The following is a 21,979-nucleotide window of genomic DNA, read 5'->3' on the forward strand; positions in this document are numbered from 1 at the left end:
TCCTACCCCGATCTGTGAAGTAGCTGGTGCAACCGGAATCAACCCCGCCCGAGCCAATATACCAAACATGCTCAGGAACTGTGCTAAAGTATCCTGAAGTCTTGGGGTCACAACAGGTGCCTCTGATACATGTCCCACAACAGGAGCTACTAGAGGCTCCTCAATAGCTGCTTTTATAGGAGCTCTAGCTTTAGTATGTTCTCCTCCTCGGCCTCTGCCTCTGCCCCGTCCCCTAGCAACATCGGCTCTGGGGGCAGCGTCATCGGTAACTACAGCTCGTGTCCTCATCACTTGTGGGAGAATGGAATGACAAGGGTTCAAACTCTGAGATCAATAAACTCGCACGATAGGAATGAAGGAAGTGAAACTATCCTAATAATTCTGTAGCCTCTCGAAGATAAGAACAGACGTCTCCGTAACGATCCGCAAGACTCTACTAAACTTGCTTATGACTCATAGCACCTATGAACCTAGGGCTCTGATACCAACTTGTCACAACCTAAAGTTTCCTCACTAGGATGTCGTAACTGATAAGTAGGGATTTTGACTACTTATTTGCACTCTTTTACTTTAGTTTTATCTCAAAAATACTTAAAGGTATTCCCGAAAACTGATAAAAAGGGCTTACTTGCAGGAGCATTGGGAAAAGAGCAAAAACGATAAAATTCAACTCAAGAAGGAGTATTTTTGGACAATGATAACTACTAGCAGATTTGTCAATAATGACATCACACTCACTTTTGACAAAATATACGTTAAGATCATCTTAATAGCTTCGGTCACCTTGTAATACTTTAGCTAACCAAAAATGCAAGAAATTTACATTAAAAGGCTAGAAATTTATATAAGCATATCCCAAAAGAAAGAAAAAAACACAGCAATAAACTCCATCAAAGTCTTTGCATCAGTGTTTAGTTTTACATAAACTATATGCAGATGCCAAAAGTTGAGTCTCTACTCTTTACAAGACTCGAGAAAAGAGATGAGAGGAGATAGAGAGAGCGGAGGTTAGAGTAAAAGAGGAAATGCACTACTCTCCATCTTCCCGCTTCTATGTTGTTTCAAATTCCCAGATAAAAATACCAATCACAAAAAAATTCCCTGATGAAAATACCAATCACAAAACTGTTTTCAATGCTTAAAACGCCACACATCCTGCCAAAACAGAAACTCATTCAGGTACTCTTAAATGTGGACCTAAATTTTCCTTTTGGGAAGTAGATGAGCACATATGACATAATTATGACCCAAATCCACAAGCACAATTGGTAAAAAACTAGAGTACTGCACCAATCAAGTACTAAGTTATAACTGATTCCCATCATTTCATCGGCTTACTTGTTGATGCCTAATACTAATCAAGTACCAAGTTTTCGAAAGATTTACGAGCTATTATGCCGAAAATTTATGGTTCCAAATTCTTTTGAGAATTTTCTTTTGTCATGGAGCATGCATGGTCTAAATCTAAGAATGAAAGAAATATTGGTTCACTCGGTCACAAGTTAAAGACACCAGGTGCTGTGTCCCGCGCTCCTCCAAGGTTTGAGGCGTGACACAAAATCACATAACATAGTAACTTACATCATCAAGAGCAACGACTACTAACCGGAAATTGACCAAGACAATTTCATAAGAGAAGTGAGGAAGTAATTACATTACATAGAGCCTCCGTGTCATTCGTACCAAGTGATTGTTTATATAGCAAAAAACAGAAGATACCTTGCCTGTCAAAATCTTCACCTTACATATAGCTCAAAGCTTCAGCTTGAATCCCTTTGAAAGGAAATCATCTCCTCTGATAAATAAAAGATAAAACAGACATTTAGCTATGAAAGAAAAGAGTATAGGAAACGCACAAAGTTTATAACTAAATCTCCCTAAATTGCATGAATGTGTGTGTGTGTGTGTGTAAGAAAAAGAGAAGTGAAAAGAAAACTAAACAAATATCCACAATATACTAAAGAAAGTCATATAGAATCAGTCTAGCTACTTCACCTAAATGTGAACAACAGGGAACTGATCCTAAAGCTCTAATTGTAAAAGATATACTAATGCATATAACTGTCAAATTGCTAAAAGAAAGAGGGATAAAACATAGCCACAAATCAACCAAATAATTGACCTCTTTCTTAAGGTTTTCCTTTGTCCTCCTTTATCTTGACTGAACTGTTTCTTCTTCAGGTAACTTGTGTCATCACTGGAACCGAGCTCAACCAGGCTTCCCAAATAGACATAACTATTGAAGTGTAGAAAGCCGTGTAATATGCCAAATTGAGTATCAACAATCTTTGTGTTTCCATTCTTAATACTTGTCCATACAAACCGTTTATTATCTTGTTCCAGCAGAACTTCCTCTCCACTGTTAGAATATGCGAGTGGGACAAAAAGACGTCCAATATCCTTATCTGGCCGTTCAATTGACATAATCTTAGTCCACCAGTCCTTAACTCCATATTCCTTCATTGCCCATATGTCCATATGGTCCAAACCTCGATCCAAATTCCCCCATTCGTCATAAAAAAAAATCATCCCAAAAGGAGTGAAATGTGCAAAGGCAGCCTCCCAACACCTCCAACTTCACGCTGAACCTTTCATTAGTATATGGGGGATGCGGTACAATCCGACACATGTCAGTTTCAAGATCAAACGCAACAATCAGTTGTTGCAATGGTATCTTTATCTCACTACTAACAACCCAATGCAATGCACCATTTAAATATGCACCTGGTTCCTCCTTATTTCGTACATAATAAGGAAATTCCTTATCAATCCCTTTCCAAGAATTTGATTTCAAACTATAAACCCTAACATCAGAGCAAAGAGAACCCTTTTCAGTACCAACAAACTGCACAATTCTAACAACCTTATAGTCATTATTGACAACATCATATCCAAAACCAAATCTAATATGACCATCTTCTTCTCTATCAACACTCAGTACTGGTAATTTCTTGTATTTTCCAGTAGATGGGTTCCATATGGCAATTTCATCCACAGTATTTGATATCAACAGCAACCCATTGCAAGAACCAATTATCTTTGTATCAAATTCACTAGACCTCAAAGGGTTGGTCAATTCTCTGGGGGTAACAACTCGAGAGTTGAGAGAATCAATATTTAGAGGGTAGAAACAACGCTTTTTATATCCAAAATACTCGGTCTCTCTAAGGAGAACCCAAAAATTAGAGTTGGTTTTGGGTGAATGTTTTAGATGCAATTTTGCAAACTCAGGACTATCAATAAGAGCACACCAAGATTTTGAGACGCACCTGAAACATAAGACACAGTCAATCGGCTACTAAATCCAACGAAATGGTTGACATTGTTTTCGCAGGTTAGGGCCAATGAATTTTGGACGTGCATATCAAGTTAGGGCTCCTGTCGATTATAAAGAAAGAAGCGGTTAACCAGGGGTGGCAAACGGGTATAAGACGGGTCGTAAACGGGTAATGCAAAACGGATAAATTATTCGACCCGACTCATATTTCATACGGATAAAAAATAGGTTAACGCGGCAGATAATTCATGGCTTATTGAATATGATCACTTTTTGGAGAATTTCTAGTCTCCCAAACTTGAATAAACTCTCATTTGAGGTTTTATAAATGTACAAGTTAAACACATTAGTTATCCATTAATTATCTATTTTCTAAATGGATCATATGGCTCTTATCCATATTTAATCCATTTTTAAAAATTTCATCATCCAACTCATTTTTTAATGGATAATATGGGTGAATAATTATTTTCTTTTATTCATTTTGCTACTAATACGGTTAAGGATAATAAATGATAAGGGGGCATAAGAAGTTAGAGCTCCTTATATATTATCTAATCACGAAATGATTTTATACTAAGATGATTGGATTAGCTACCCTATATAAAAGATAGAATAATTTATCCATAAAATACCCCGATGTATCCTACTGTTAGGGCTCTGCCTGACTTGACAACGAGAGCGTTGTCATGGGGCACCAAGAGTGTTTCCAAGCTAAGGTGCATGAGTAGCACCAAGGCAAAAAGGAAAACGGGCAAGTGATGGCTAAGGCTTTGAGGGAGGCAGGGCAGCTTGGCAAGGGCTTGACAATGAGATGCGGGTTGAGGGTGACACTTGATCATGACAAAGGCATCCAGGCATGAGGCAGTGATGCCAAGGCAAGGTAAAAACGAAGTGGGCAAAGGCAGGCTAAGTGCAACGAAGGCATGTGTGCGAGGCAGACTTATCATGACAATGGGGCGCGACAAAGGTCCATGTGCGTGGGCAATGACATGGGCAAAATGTGACTACAATGCACCTGAGTACAAGGCATTGGCGCTTGATTCAAGCCAAGGCACGCACATGGACAACAAGCTTCAGATTGACCAAGTCAAAGGCAGTTACACGGCATATGTTACACACATGGGCAGTAGTTGGATTTTGCTAAAAGCTGGCAGATTTTGTTACCACATTTTTTGGGTCATGTTTCCATTATTATTTGCATGATCTACATGATCCTAGTAGTTGGGGGATGTCAACTACACTAGGCTAAAATAGTAGGCTATGCGGGACAAGTGTCGAAGCCTAAGTGCGACAAGTGTAAAGCAAAGGGATGTCTCATGTTTTATAAATGGGCAGCATCCTTATGCTTGTGGGTAGAAGAGAAAAATGTGTGGGAGCACATTTGAGAGTTAGGAAAGATTCCTAAGTCTGTTTTCAAGAGTGAAAACGTCTAAGGTCAAGAGCGATTATTTTGTGCACGGCTGTACTTCGAGTTTGAGTTTCTTTGTATGCTCGAGTTAAATACTGCATTGAAAGCTTCCTAAAAATATTCTAAGTCCAAAGTTGTTATAATTTTGGCCGAGTGTTGTGAGAAGGTTGAAGTCAAGTGCTAGGCTTGGCTGCCTTACAGGTTGGTTTTGACGAACAGAAATCACGCCTGTGACCACTGGTATTAGAGCGGAGCAGGTTCGTGACGGAAACACGACGGGCAGTGGCAGATTTCGTAGTCTTGCTCGAGAACATGACCGGTGGTAACAACGAACTGTGGGGAAGGCTAACGAAACTGAAGGCATTGGTCATAAATATCCCTGAAGGTGAGGAATTTCATACTCTCGTGACAAAGCTTGCCTACCTTGAGGCAGAATTGGCAAGGCTGAGTCAAGAGAATGCAGATCTGAAAAGTGAGACAGTGGTGCTGCGACGTGCTGTGGGCGAGGATGCTCCTCAACGTGGTGATGATCGTCTCAAGGTAAAAATTTCTGAGCCTAAGGCATTTGGTGGTGCAAGGAGTGCACGTGAATTGGAGAATTTTCTTTGGGATATGGAGCTGTACTTTCATGTTATTCGTGTGCCTTGTCAAATTTCTTCCACTTTTTGCCTTGTCCTTCTTTACGTCTTGGATTGCTAGTGACAAACTGAAAAATTTGAGGCAAACCGGATCAGTTAGAGTATATGTCAAAGAATTCACGTCTTTAATGTTAAGCATCAGCAATATGTCGGAAGAAGACAAATTGCACAACTTCATGAGCGGGCTGCAATAGTGGGTGCAATTGGAGTTACGTAGGCAGAATATTCAAAACCTCGCAAGTGATGTAGCTGTGGCTAATGCATTGGGTGATTTTCACTTGGATGAAGACACCTCAACTTCAAAATCCAACGACGGAAAGAAGGACAAGGCAAAGAAGTGGAAGAAATTTGAGAATAACGATGCTAATGAAGACAAGGGTAAGGGAAAGCAAGAGGCTGAAACTTCAAAGATCAAGGAGAAGGGCGGCAAGTTTAGTGGCTGTTTCATTTGTAATGGGCCACATCGAGCAAGGAACTGCCCAAAGAAGGCAGTGTTGAATGCAATGACTGCCACAGATAAGAGAGTTGCATTGGAGGCGATGACCAGTGACAAACAAGTGACTGGGGTAAATGCAATTGTGGCTGATGAGAAAGGAGGCCAAGAGGCGTTGGTTTGTTAGGGCTCTGCCTCTCTGAGCTTGACTTGACAACGAGAGCATTGTCATGGGGCGGCAAGAGTGTTGCCAAGCTAAGGTGCACGAATAACACCAAGGCAAAAAGGAAAACAGGTAAGTGATGACCAAGGCTTTGAGAGAGGCAAGGGGTTGACAATGAGATGTGGGCTGAGGGTGACACGTGATCATGACAAAGGCATCAAGGCATGAGGCAATTATGCCAAGGCAAGGCAAAAACGAAGTGGGCAAAGGTAGGCTAAGCGCAACAAAGACATGCGCGCAAGGCAGACTTATCATGACAATGGGGCGCGACAAAGGTCCATGTGCGTGGGCAATGACATGGGCAAAATGCGGCTACAATGCACCTGAGTACAAGGCATTGACGCATGATTAAAGCCAAGGCACGCACATGGACAACAAGCTTCAGATTGACCAAGTCAAGGGCGGTTACACGACATATGTTGCGCACATGGGCAGTAGTTGGATTTTGCTAAAAGCTGGCAGATTTTGTTAGCACATTTTTTGGGCCATGTTTCCATTATTATTTGCATGATCTACATGATCCTAGTAGTTGGGAGATGTTAACTACACTAGGCTAAAATAGTGGGTTGTGTGGGACAAGTGTCGAAGCCTAAGTGCGACAAGTGTAAAGCAAAGGGTTGTCTCATGTTTTATAAATTGGCAGCATCCTTATGCTTGTGGGCAGAAGATAAAACGCGTGGGAGCACATTTGAGAGTTAAGAAAGTCCTAAATCTGTTTTCAAGAGTGAAAACGCCTAAGGTCAAGAGCGATCTTTTTGTACATGGTTGTACTTCGAGTTTGAGTTTCTTTGTATGCTCGAATTAAATACAAAGTTGGGAAAAGAGTTTCCTGTATATTGTGCCTTGTGTTCTTCTTCTTTTTTGTTGCCTTACTTAAATTTCGTTGTCTAAATCAGTCCTAAACTTACTACGTTGAAAGCTGCCTAAACATATTCTAAGTCCAAAGTTGCTGTAATTTTGGCCGAGTGTTGTGAGAAGGCTGTAGTCAAATGTTGGGCTTGGCTGCCGCACAGGCTGGTTTTGACGGACATAAATCACGCCTGTGACACCTACCATTATACATTTATACCAAACGACTCTAAGTGTTTAATAAGTTGAGTTACCATCTATTAACATGCCGCATGAGGTACTGGATGCAAAATATAAAATTTTGGTCTATTTTATTTTGAGCTAATCGAGCTTTAGTTGAATATCTTTGAATCACAAAAATTAGAATGCAATCAACCTGTATTTAGATGATTTTTAAGTAACACACAATAAAATATTGACTTTTGTACAATAAATTTTCACTTGAATTAACACCAATGAAATTTTGCCTTATTTTTTTTAATTGCAATCTTTCAATGCCTTCACACGACATAATTCAAAACCTCATTCAATCATAATCTTATCTCACATTTTACCTTTACAGTGGAATAACAAAATCCGAAACTTAGTAAACATATCTCTATTGTTTAGAGTCAAAGGAAAAGATCATCTTTATTTGACCTTATACTACCCCTATCGAATTACTACTAATCCATATTTAAAAATATAATTAAGATATAGTAAGAAACGTCAAAATGAAGTACAGTCTTCAACATCTAAGTATATATATTATTGAATCACATAAACGAAAAACTTTCTAGTCAAATATATATATATATATATATATATATATATATATATATATATTTAAATGATAAGTCTCTTAGGAAAATTTTCTTTTTCGGTCGGCCACAAGAAAGCATAGAGTATATTAACTAAAATGAGTAGTCATACAAGAAACAGTAAACTGCAAAGACACTGTATAAACTCGTAAGGCTTTATGAGCTAGGGGGAAACCCATAGATATGAGTCAATATAAAAGGAAAATTCAAGGGGATGTAACATGTTATTCTCATCATGTGCAGGTAGGGGTGGCAAGTGGCCCGGGTCCGGTCTTAAGTGGGCTTCGCGGACCAGGTCCTAAGTGGGCCGGTCCTAAACGGTCCTGGGCCTCGCGGGCTTATTGCTGGAACCAGCCCGGGACCGGGACCATGAACTAACGGGCCTGGGTTTAGTGGGCCGGTCCCGGTCCGGTTCCGGACCCAAACGGGCCTAAACGGGCCCAACAGAAACTTTCTATTTTTAATTTTTTTTTATAGAAGTTAGAGAAAAAAAATAGTAATAAAGATATATAAGCTATATTCGATTTATATACTATATATACATCTTAAAATATATATATACTATATTATATATACATAGTATACATCTTAAAATATACTATATATACATCTTAAGATATACTATATATATATATAGTATAGTATAGTAGATCTTAAGATATATATACATCTTAAGATATATAAGCTATATATATATATAGTAAGATGTATATATAGTATATCTTAATATATATCTACTATATATATCTAGTATATCTAGTATACTATGTATATATAGTATATCTTAAGATGTATATGTAGTATAGTATATCTTAATATGTATATATAGTATAGTATATATAGTATATTTGATATACATATATATATAAAAGCTTATATGTATACTATACTATACTATAATATATATACATCTTACTATATATAAGCTATATTCGATTTATATACTATATATACATCTTAAGATATACTATATATACATGTATATCTACTATATATATCTAGTATATCTAGTATACTATGTATATATAGTATATCTTAAGATGTATATGTAGTATAGTATATATAGTATATCTTAAGATGTATATATAGTATAGTATATATAGTATATCTTAAGATGTATATATAGTATATCGAATATAGTTTATATATCTTATGAGATGTATATATAGTATAGACTATAGTATAGTATAAATATAAGCTTATATGTATACTATACTATACTATAATATATATACATCTTACTATATATAAGCTATATTCGATTTATATACTATATATACATCTTAAGATATACTATATATATCTAGTATACTTAGTATATCTTAAGATGTATATGTAGTATAGTATATATAGTATATCTTAAGATGTATATGTAGTATAGTATATATAGTATATCTTAAGATGTATATATAGTATAGTATATATAGTATATCTTAAGATGTATATATAGTATATCGAATATAGTTTATATATCTTATGAGATGTATATATAGTATAGACTATAGTATAGTATAAATATAAGCTTATATGTATACTATACTATACTATAATATATATACATCTTACTATATATAAGCTATATTCGATTTATATACTATATATACATCTTAAGATATACTATATATACATGTATATCTACTATATATATCTAGTATACTATGTATATATAGTATATCTTAAGATGTATATATAGTATAGTATATATAGTATATCTTAAGATGTATATATAGTATATCGAATATAGTTTATATATCTTATGAGATGTATATATAGTATAGACTATAATATAGTATAAATATAAGCTTATATGTATATATATATATATATATATATATATATATATATCTTAAGATATACTATATATACATGTATATCTACTATATATATCTAGTATATCTAGTATACTATGTATATATAGTATATCTTAAGATGTATATGTAGTATAGTATATATAGTATATCTTAAGATGTATATATAGTATAGTATATATAGTATATCTTAAGATGTATATATAGTATATCGAATATAGTTTATATATCTTATGAGATGTATATATAGTATAGACTATAGTATAGTATAAATATAAGCTTATATGTATACTATACTATACTATAATATATATACATCTTACTATATATAAGCTATATTCGATTTATATACTATATATACATCTTAAGATATACTATATATACATGTATATCTACTATATATATCTAGTATACTATGTATATATAGTATATCTTAAGATGTATATATAGTATAGTATATATAGTATATCTTAAGATGTATATATAGTATATCGAATATAGTTTATATATCTTATGAGATGTATATATAGTATAGACTATAATATAGTATATATATAAGCTTATATATATATATATACATCTTAAAATATATATATACTATATTATATATACATAGTATACATCTTAAAATATACTATATATACATCTTAAGATATACTATATATATATATAGTATAGTATAGTAGATCTTAAGATATATATACATCTTAAGATATATAAGCTATATATATATATAGTAAGATGTATATATAGTATATCTTAATATATATCTACTATATATATCTAGTATATCTAGTATACTATGTATATATAGTATATCTTAAGATGTATATGTAGTATAGTATATCTTAATATGTATATATAGTATAGTATATATAGTATATCTTAAGATGTATATATAGTATAGACTATAGTATAGTATAAATATAAGCTTATATGTATACTATACTATACTATAATATATATATACATCTTACTATATATAAGCTATATTCGATTTATATACTATATATACATCTTAAGATATACTATATATACATGTATATCTACTATATATATCTAGTATATCTAGTATACTATGTATATATAGTATATCTTAAGATGTATATGTAGTATAGTATATATAGTATATCTTAAGATGTATATATAGTATAGTATATATAGTATATCTTAAGATGTATATATAGTATATCGAATATAGTTTATATATCTTATGAGATGTATATATAGTATAGACTATAGTATAGTATAAATATAAGCTTATATGTATACTATACTATACTATAATATATATACATCTTACTATATATAAGCTATATTCGATTTATATACTATATATACAGTATACTTAGTATATCTTAAGATGTATATGTAGTATAGTATATATAGTATATCTTAAGATGTATATGTAGTATAGTATATATAGTATATCTTAAGATGTATATATAGTATAGTATATATAGTATATCTTAAGATGTATATATAGTATATCGAATATAGTTTATATATCTTATGAGATGTATATATAGTATAGACTATAGTATAGTATAAATATAAGCTTATATGTATACTATACTATACTATAATATATATACATCTTACTATATATAAGCTATATTCGATTTATATACTATATATACATCTTAAGATATACTATATATACATGTATATCTACTATATATATCTAGTATACTATGTATATATAGTATATCTTAAGATGTATATATAGTATAGTATATATAGTATATCTTAAGATGTATATATAGTATATCGAATATAGTTTATATATCTTATGAGATGTATATATAGTATAGACTATAATATAGTATAAATATAAGCTTATATGTATACTATACTATACTATAATATATATATATATATACTATACTATATTATACTATATGTATAGCTTAAGATATTAAAGAACAAAAATATTGTAAAGAGATATTCAAATCAATGCGTTATATTTTTATTATAGCATTAAAAATCATGGCAATATCTTTCTTAGTCTTCCTCCCCCTATGGAATGAGCACAACAAGGTGCTAATACCACCATTGAGAAGAAAAAGAAACTAATCAAGATGTGCCAAAATACAAGTTACATATTAATTTACATGGCATCTCTTACAAATTTCATAAATCCTTCAAGGTACGGAGGAATTTCCGTTGGTGGTGGCGGAAATGAAGCTTGCTCATCACCGCTTCCAGGCGAAGCATCATCCTCCGCAAGTTCAGCTAGCATTTCTTCATAAGCTTCGTCTACCTCTGGTTGTGATTCAGCAAGTCCAAAATTTCTTCTTTCCGAACGGATCCAATCTCTGAAAAGTACTGATTTTTCCAAGCTCTCCCTCATAGACGCTCTATAATCACCGAGTTGAAGTCTTGCTTGACTGAAAGCGCTCTCTGATGCCACTGTTGAAGCTTGAATAGTTAAAATATCTAGGGCCATCCTTGAAAGAATTGGAAAGTGTTTTTCTTTGTCCTTCCACTATTCCAAAATATTAAATGAGCCGTCGGGATTCACTTCCTCAATTCCCTGTGACAAATAAACTTCAAGCTCATTTAGTTGTGAAAAATCACTAGTACTAGAACCTTGAGAACCCCTGAAACCTGCCCAAGCACTAAGTGCTCTTACTCCCGCAGTTCTTTTAGATGATTGAGAACTAGAAGAAGAAGGAGTTGGAACATTTGGTCTAGCATGATCTAATGCAACTTGATAAGCATTATAAATAGTTTGAACATTTATTTTAATTGAGGCTATTGCGTTCGCAAGTTTAGACAACTCCTCATCTTCAAGTGCTAAACCATTATAAACAATTTCATACCAAAATTGAGGACCTCCTAATTTCATAGTAGGATTTAACAATGCAGCAATACCATAAATAGGGGGAATAGGGAAAAAATATTTTTGCATTAATGCGCTTTTGCATTATCCAATGCTCATTAATCCAATGACTGGTAACAGTAAGGTAATCACAGTCATTACCACTTCTACCAATATCAGTTGTAATAGCAAGACGACAATTTATATGAGTAAATAAATAGCGCAAATATTGTTCATATTCATGTTTATATTTATAAATATCACTCTTTACGGTTGTGCGAGGAAAACCTTTATAAGTAGGATTAAAAAATTTTCTAATATAATGCACAAAGTGGGGGTTAGAAGGAAAACTATAGGGTAAGCACATAACAGTGACCATTTTTGCCAATTCTTCCCGATCTTTTTTTGGATCATAATATAAAATACCACCGGTAACAGTGTTAATTCCCGGTTGAAATTGATTTGACCCGGTACTAAGGTCAGCCTGACTAGGTGCACTTGTCCCCTCAGCCAAAGCTTTCATACGAAAATATCTAGCTTTATCTTGAGGGTGTAGCAATATGTGTCTAGTCAAACTTCTCGTCCCTCCCCCCGACTTCCAACATTCCAACATATTGAAAAACTAACTCTTTGCCACAAGTTTTACACTTAGCCCTATTTTTTTCTCTTAGTTGAGTAAAAAATTGCCAAACAAGAGATGTTTCTGCCCGTTTAGGAGGTTGTCTAGAAAAAGTAGGGGCACTAATAGGAGGGTCAGATGGGGGATCATCTAGATTATTATTAGTTGGGTTAACTTCAGGAGCAGGACTAGTGGGTGTATCATCATCCGGTTGCGTTTCATCAAAATCTATTTCTTCATCATCATTTTCATTAATAGTTGGATTACCATAAAGAGCATTCATATATTCATGGTTTAATTGTTCACCGGGTGCTATATTATGGAAAAATTGACTCTCGGTAAATTGTAATAAACTATTATCGCTATCAAGAATAGGAGGTGTAGGACGGGTAATATGTTTGGGTCGTGGAGCCGGGGGAAGTGGAGGAGGAACATATTGGCCACTAGATTCACCACTCTTCGATTTTTCCTTATTTTTACTAAACATATTTTTTAAGGAATAAGCCATCTTAACTAATCAAGAAAAGTAAATAAAACAAATAAAATTATAATATTAAAACTTAAGGGTTGGAACGACTTTACCGAATTGACGAACAACTTGTTGGAAATTGATTATCGTTGAAGACTTCAATTCACCAACTTCACAATTGTTTCACAAATTGTAACAATAAAGTAAGCAATAGTAGAAGTAAATTAGAGAGAGATTGTGATAGATTGATAATTTTGTAAGAAAAAATGAAATAATGATGGGGTATTTATAGTTGAAAATAGGAAAAAAGTATAATTATAAAAAGTTTGGGATTAAAACAAAGTTGAGGGGTTAAATGGCTATTTCATAAATAGCCAACGGCTATTTTTTACAACCCAACGGCTATTTTTTACAGTCCAGCGTTTAAAAAAAAATTAAAAAAAATAGCCGTTGGGCCCGCTAGGCCCGTTAAGGGGACCGGACCGGTCCCGGTCCGATCCCGGGCCCTGATGGGCCAAACGGTCCCGGGCCTGACGAGCCCAATCATAGAACCGGCCCACGAGACCGGACCAGGCCCGCTAAAATCGGACCAAACGGTCCTGGCCCGTTTAGCCGTTTGGCCCGCGGTCCTGGGCCGGTCCCGGGCCTGAACCTGCCCACTTGCCAGGCCTATGTGCAGGGCTAGTACAAAAGTTTATTTCGAAGCCAATGGTACATGTCTAACACAAAGATCCTGAATCTATGAAATTTCCAGTGTTGTGATAACGAAAGGAGGTGAGTGCAGCTACCCTTCGACCTGTCTTGGGCGAATCCAAGGGAAACATTCGATCTTTTCTTGCCATCACGCTCTGGCTTTACTATCTGTCGAACAATGGTGCGGTGTGTCAGCCACCATATATTGCTCCATGTATGTGTGAGCAAGAACTTGCATCACTTATAATATTAGCAGGGCCGGCTCTAACAGTGTTGGGGTAAGGCAAGTGTTTTTGTACTTTTTATGTAAAAAGAAAGAATTTTTTTTATGTATATTAATAAAGTAAAGATTAAAATAATAGAAAAATAGTTGTCACTTTGATTTGATTTGATTTGACAACTCTATTTTTTACTCTTCTTCCCAAGTAATCCCAACCCAACTTTTCAATTTTATTTCATTCTTCATATTCCAAAGATATATCTTCTTCATTCCTCTTTATCCATGCTCATCTTCTTAATTATTTCTATTAGATTTCTTTCTTTCTCCAAGACTCCAACGAGCCAACAACTAGATATTTTGGAATCAAAGTTTTCAAACTTCTTGAATCAACTTTCTCTAGTGTTATTTTCGTTTGTTATTTATTATTTTATTAATTTTACTCTGTACATATTGTTTAATTTTAAAAAAAAATATAAATATGTCACCAAGAAAATATGCATCCGGTTATTCAAAACCATCTTGGCACCAATAGCTAGATTTCTAGAAGAATAAATTTTAAATAAAAATATATATTATAACGTTCCTATAAATACTTAGGCCCATATTAAACTTTCGCCTTAGGCCCCTCGTGCGCTTGAGCCGCCCCTGAATATTAGTATACCATAAATGTTAGTTGTGTTGCAAGGAAAGCGTCAAAATTAACTTCCACTTGGTTTAGCCCTTGTTGGTAAGCTAGAAGTAAGCCATGATCATAGAGGGCGTGATTTCATTTTGAATGCAATCTATAGACCTAAAATATCCCCCTAACTGTGTTGGATAGTCACCAATTACACTACTCTCCAATCCAACATATGGTGGACTCCGAGAAGAAAAAAAGAGGCGAATACTAAAATAGCGATTTATGAGGACCCGAGAAGGGGGATAGATCACAAAACCTTCTCGCCCTTGATTATAAAGCACCACAATCTAAAACTGTCAAAAGACATTTGAATATATTGTTGTAGCTGTTTATTCCTTGTCATGCCTTTAATGAGATGAATGATGAGTTCACATATGCGGACTCATTAATAATCTTTCTAAGAGCTAATGGCCTCCCTCTTGCACCTAACTAGTAGATATATAGTTATTTCTTGTCAGTTACTTTTTTCCGAGCCGACCTCCCATATGTTGAGATGAAGTAGGGGAGAGAGATTTTTGGATCAGAGATTGTATATGAGATCTTTCCTATTATAAATCCCTAGAATCACAATGACTTGCATGAATAATGTAATGACTATCTTAATGTTTCCGACATGAATATATTTACCAAAAGAAAACAAAAAAGAAATAAAACTTACTTGACTTTTCAAGAAGTCTTTAAATGAATTAACGGTAAAACAAAAAATGAAAATGTCTTATCTTGATATGTTAAAAATGATAAGTAAAAATAAAAATATATTTTTAGAATAGTCCAAACCTCACTATTGTTTGGAGATTTATTGTTGGGCATAGCTATAATTTAGTTAATTATATTTCGTAGCTACTAATTGCTTTCCATGGGATATACGTTGATGTATTCAATTCGGTTGTATCCACTGTATTCAATTCGGATGTATTCGTTCTTATATATTTTACATTGTATTCAATTTCACCATATTGAATTCAGTTGTATTCAAATAACAAAAAATCAAGAAATATGGTGTACACCGTTCTATTCAATTCGGTTGTATATAATGTATTCAATTCATATATTCATACTTAACTATTTTATATTGTATCCATTTTTACTGTATTCAAACAATAAAAAATCACAAAAAGAGCGATATTCAGATGTATTCAATTTATTATATTCATTCATAGCTTCTTTTACAATGTATTCAATTTACTGTATTTAATTTGGTTGTGTTCAAATTTCAAACAATAAAAATTCAAAAAAATACAAGAATCTGCCACAAAAAATGACCTTCGAAATATATAAATACATGCAAAAATACAAAAATAAATTGTATTTGCATTGAAAAATACATAATACACTCGAATTTGAGTATATTTTTGTACAACATACAATGTATTTGTATCATTACATGTGACTTAATAGCAAAGAAGAGAAGAAAGTTCGTTTAAGAAAACATCTACCGGCCAAGCAAAACATTGTATGCATTGTATTAAAACTAAAAATGGAGATGAATAAAAATCCGGTCAGATATGAGAATATACTATTATATTGTATATTATATATACATAGTATACATCTTAAAATATACTATATATACATCTTAAGATATACTATATATATATAGTATAGTATAGTAGATCTTAATATATATATACATCTTAAGATATATAAGCTATATATATATATATAGTAAGATGTATATATAGTATATCTTAATATATATCTACTATATATATCTAGTATATCTAGTATACTATGTATATATAGTATATCTTAAGATGTATATGTAGTATAGTATATATAGTATATCTTAATATGTATATATAGTATAGTATATATAGTATATCTTAAGATGTATATATAGTATATACTCTAGTATAGTATAAATATAAGCTATATATAGTATATATATATATATAGTAAGATGTATATATAGTATATCTTAATATATATCTACTATATATATCTAGTATATCTAGTATACTATGTATATATAGTATATCTTAAGATGTATATGTAGTATAGTATATATAGTATATCTTAATATGTATATATAGTATAGTATATATAGTATATCTTAAGATGTATATATAGTATATACTCTAGTATAGTATAAATATAAGCTTATATATAGTATATATATATATATATATATATATATATATATATATATATATATATATATATATATATATTTATAGTATAGTATAGTATATACTATATATACATCTTAAGATATACTATATATACATGTATATCTACTATATATATCTAGTATATCTAGTATACTATGTATATATAGTATATCTTAAGATGTATATGTAGTATAGTATATATAGTATATCTTAAGATGTATATATAGTATAGTATATATAGTATATCTTAAGATGTATATATAGTATATCGAATATAGTTTATATATCTTATGAGATGTATATATAGTATAGACTATAGTATAGTATAAATATAAGCTTATATGTATACTATACTATACTATAATATATATACATCTTACTATATATAAGCTATATTCGATTTATATACTATATATACATCTTAAGATATACTATATATACATGTATATCTACTATATATATCTAGTATACTATGTATATATAGTATATCTTAAGATGTATATATAGTATAGTATATATAGTATATCTTAAGATGTATATATAGTATATCGAATATAGTTTATATATCTTATGAGATGTATATATAGTATAGACTATAATATAGTATATATATAAGCTTATATATATATATATATATATATATATATATATATATATATACTATATTATACTATATTATACTATATGTATAGCTTAAGATATTAAAAGAACAAAAATATTGTAAAGAGATATTCAAATCAATGCGTTATATTTTTATTATAGCATTAAAAATCATGGCAATATCTTTCTTAGTCTTCCTCCCCCCTATGGAATGAGCACAACAAGGTGCTAATACCACCATTGAGAAGAAAAAGAAACTAATCAAGATGTGCCAAAATACAAGTTACATATTAATTTACATGGTATCTCTTACAAATTTCATAAATCCTTCAAGGTTCGGAGGAATTTCCGTTGGTGGTGGCGGAAATGAAGCTTGCTCATCACCGCTTCCAGGCGAAGCATCATCCTCCGCAAGTTCAGCTAGCATTTCTTCATAAGCTTCGTCTACCTCTGGTTGTGATTCAGCAAGTCCAAAATTTCTTCTTTCCGAACGGATCCAATCTCTGAAAAGTACTGATTTTTCCAAGCTCTCCCTCATAGACGCTCTATAATCACCGAGTTGAAGTCTTGCTTGACTGAAAGCGCTCTCTGATGCCACTGTTGAAGCTTGAATAGTTAAAATATCTAGGGCCGTCCTTGAAAGAATTGGAAAGTATTTTTCTTTGTCCTTCCACTATTCCAAAATATTAAATGAGCCGTCGGGATTCACTTCCTCAATTCCATGTGACAAATAAACTTCAAGCTCATTTAGTTGTGAAAAATCACTAGTACTAGAACCTTGAGAACCCCTGAACCCTGCCCAAGCACTAAGTGCTCTTACTCCCGCAGTTCTTTTAGATGATTGAGAACTAGAAGAAGAAGGAGTTGGAACATTTGGTCTAGCATGATCTAATGCAACTTGATAAGCATTATAAATAGTTTGAACATTTATTTTAATTGAGGCTATTGCGTTCGCAAGTTTAGACAACTCCTCATCTTCAAGTGCTAAACCATTATAAACAATTTCATACCAAAATTGAGGACCTCCTAATTTCATAGTAGGATTTAACAATGCAGCAATACCATAAATAGGGGGAATAGGGAAAAAATATTTTTGCATTAATGCGCTTTTGCATTATCCAATGCTCATTAATCCAATGACTGGTAACAGTAAGGTAATCACAGTCATTACCACTTCTACCAATATCAGTTGTAATAGCAAGACGATAATTTATATGAGTAAATAAATAGCGCAAATATTGTTCATATTCATGTTTATATTTATAAATATCACTCTTTACGGTTGTGCGAGGAAAACCTTTATAAGTAGGATTAAAAAATTTTCTAATATAATGCACAAAGTGGGGGTTAGAAGGAAAACTATAGGGTAAGCACATAACAGTGACCATTTTTGCCAATTCTTCCCGATCTTTTTTTGGATCATAATATAAAATACCACCGGTAACAATGTTAATTCCCGGTTGAAATTGATTTGACCCGGTACTAAGGTCAGCCTGACTAGGTGCACTTGTCCCCTCAGCCAAAGCTTTCATACGAAATTATCTAGCTTTATCTTGAGGGTGTAGCAATATGTGTCTAGCCAAACTTCCCCTCCCCCCCGACTTCCAACATATTGAAAAACTAACTCTTTGCCACAAGTTTTACACTTAGCCTTATTTTTTTCTCTTAGTTGAGTAAAAAATTGCCAAACAAGAGATGTTTCTGCCCGTTTAGGAGGTTGTCTAGAAAAAGTAGGGGCACTAATAGGAGGGTCAGATGGGGGATCATCTAGATTATTATTAGTTGGGTTAACTTCAGGAGCAGGACTAGTGGGTGTATCATCATCCGGTTGCGTTTCATCAAAATCTATTTCTTCATCATCATTTTCATTAATAGTTAGATTACCATAAAGAGCATTCATATATTCATGGTTTAATTGTTCACCGGGTGCTATATTATGGAAAAATTGACTCTCGGTAAATTGTAATAAACTATTATCGCTATCAAGAATAGGAGGTGTAGGACGGGTAACATGTTTGGGTCGTGGAGCCGGGGGAAGTGGAGGAGGAACATATTGGCCACTAGATTCACCACTCTTCGATTTTCCCTTATTTTTACTAAACATATTTTTTAAGGAATAAGCCATCTTAACTAATCAAGAAAAGTAAATAAAACAAATAAAATTATAATATTAAAACATAAGGGTTGGAACGACTTTACCGAATTGACGAACAACTTGTTGGAAATTGATTATCGTTGAAGACTTCAATTCACCAACTTCACAATTGTTTCACAAATTGTAACAATAAAGTAAGCAATAGTAGAAGTAAATTAGAGAGAGATTGTGATAGATTGATGATTTTGTAAGAAAAAATGAAATAATGATGGGGTATTTATAGTTGAAAATAGGAAAAAAGTATAATTATAAAAAGTTTGGGATTAAAACAAAGTTGAGGGGTTAAATGGCTATTTCATAAATAGCCAACGGCTATTTTTTACAACCCAACGGCTATTTTTTACAGTCCAGCGTTTAAAAAAAAATTAAAAAAAATAGCCGTTGGGCCCGCTAGGCCCACTAAGGGGACCGGGCCGGTCCCGGTCCGCTCCCGGGCCCTGACGGGCCAAACGGTCCCGGGCTTGGCGGGCCCAATCATAGGACCGGCCCACGAGACCGGACCAGGCCCGCTAAAACCGGACCAAACGGTCCTGGCCCGTTTAGCCGTTTGGCCCGCGATCCTGGGCCGGTCCCGGGCCTGAACCTGCCCACTTGCCAGGCCTATGTGCAGGGCTAGTACAAAAGTTTATTTCGAAGCCAATGGTACATGTCTAACACAAAGATCCTGAATCTATGAAATTTTCAGTGTTGTGATAACGAAAGGAGGTGAGTGCAGCTACCCTTCGACCTGTCTTGGGCGAATCCAAGGGAAACATTCGATCTTTTCTTGCCATCACGCTCTGGCTTTACTATCTGTCGAACAATGGTGCGGTGTGTCAGCCACCATATATTGCTCCATGTATGTGTGAGCAAGAACTTGCATCACTTATAATATTAGCAGGGCCGGCTCTAACAGTGTATGGGGTAAGGCAAGTGTTTTTGTACTTTTTATGTAAAAAGAAAGAATTTTTTTTATGTATATTAATAAAGTAAAGATTAAAATAATAGAAAAATAGTTGTCACTTTGATTTGATTTGATTTGACAACTCTATTTTTTACTCTTCTTCCCAAGTAATCCCAACCCAACTTTTCAATTTTATTTCATTCTTCATATTCCAAAGATATATCTTCTTCATTCCTCTTTATCCATGCTCATCTTCTTAATTATTTCTATTAGATTTCTTTCTTTCTCCAAGACTCCAACGAGCCAACAACTAGATATTTTGGAATCAAAGTTTTCAAACTTCTTGAATCAACTTTCTCTAGTGTTATTTTCGTTTGTTATTTATTATTTTATTAATTTTACTCTGTACATATTGTTTAATTTTAAAAAAAAATATAAATATGTCAACAAGAAAATATGCATCCGGTTATTCAAAACCATCTTGGCACCAATAGCTAGATTTCTAGAAGAATAAATTTTAAATAAAAATATATATTATAACGTTCCTATAAATATTTAGGCCCATATTAAACTTTCGCCTTAGGCCCCTCGTGCGCTTGAGCCGCCCCTGAATATTAGTATACCATAAATGTTAGTTGTGTTGCAAGGAAAGCGTCAAAATTAACTTCCACTTGGTTTAGCCCTTGTTGGTAAGCTAGAAGTAAGCCATGATCATAGAGGGCGTGATTTCATTTTGAATGCAATCTATAGACCTAAAATATCCCCCTAACTGTGTTGGATAGTCACCAATTACACTACTCTCCAATCCAACATATGGTGGACTCCGAGAAGAAAAAAAGAGGCGAATACTAAAATAGCGATTTATGAGGACCCGAGAAGGGGGATAGATCACAAAACCTTCTCGCCCTTGATTATAAAGCACCACAATCTAAAACTGTCAAAAGACATTTGAATATATTGTTGTAGCTGTTTATTCCTTGTCATGCCTTTAATGAGATGAATGATGAGTTCACATATGCGGACTCATTAATAATCTTTCTAAGAGCTAATGGCCTCCCTCTTGCACCTAACTAGTAGATATATAGTTATTCCTTGTCAGTTACTTTTTCCCGAGCCGACCTCCCATATGTTGAGATGAAGTAGGAGAGAGAGATTTTTGGATCAGAGATTGTATATGAGATCTTTCCTATTATAAATCCCTAGAATCACAATGACTTGCATGAATAATGTAATGACTATCTTAATGTTTCCGACATGAATATATTTACCAAAAGAAAACAAAAAAGA

The 21,979-nt window shown here is 33.3% G+C and overlaps 1 protein-coding gene across 2 annotated transcripts; it reads right to left on the reverse strand.

Annotated features, from left to right (window-relative positions):
• Positions 1-793: 793 nt before the first annotated feature.
• LOC107806995 (F-box protein CPR1-like) lies at positions 794-3,397 on the reverse strand. 2 transcript variants are annotated; one of them, XR_012705556.1, is made up of 3 exons: positions 2,123-3,397; positions 1,720-1,795; positions 794-1,155 (listed from the first exon to the last, which is right to left on the reverse strand). XR_012705556.1 is itself a non-coding variant. In XM_016631268.2 (2 exons), exons 1-2 carry the CDS (start codon positions 2,476-2,478, stop codon positions 1,753-1,755), a joined length of 399 nt encoding a protein of 132 aa, XP_016486754.2. In that variant the 5' UTR covers positions 2,479-2,503; the 3' UTR covers positions 1,501-1,752. The 2 variants fall into 2 exon arrangements, 1 of the variants encoding a protein (XP_016486754.2); XM_016631268.2 differs by lacking the exon at positions 794-1,155 and having other exon boundaries at positions 1,501-1,795; positions 2,123-2,503.
• Positions 3,398-21,979: the final 18,582 nt, after the last annotated feature.

The sequence above is a fragment of the Nicotiana tabacum genome, chromosome 22, assembly GCF_000715075.1.
Source record: "Nicotiana tabacum cultivar K326 chromosome 22, ASM71507v2, whole genome shotgun sequence".
Classification (NCBI taxonomy): Eukaryota; Viridiplantae; Streptophyta; class Magnoliopsida; order Solanales; family Solanaceae; genus Nicotiana; species Nicotiana tabacum.

Excerpts from the sequence above, each read along its gene's own strand:
- LOC107806995 (XM_016631268.2), bottom strand. The coding sequence starts at position 2,478 with ATGGACATATGGGCAATGAAGGAATATGGAGTTAAGGACTGGTGGACT. Across the intron at positions 1,796-2,122 it reads AGGAAAACCTTAAGAAAGAG|AGGAGATGATTTCCTTTCAA; the intron begins GTCAATTATTTG and ends TTTATTTATCAG.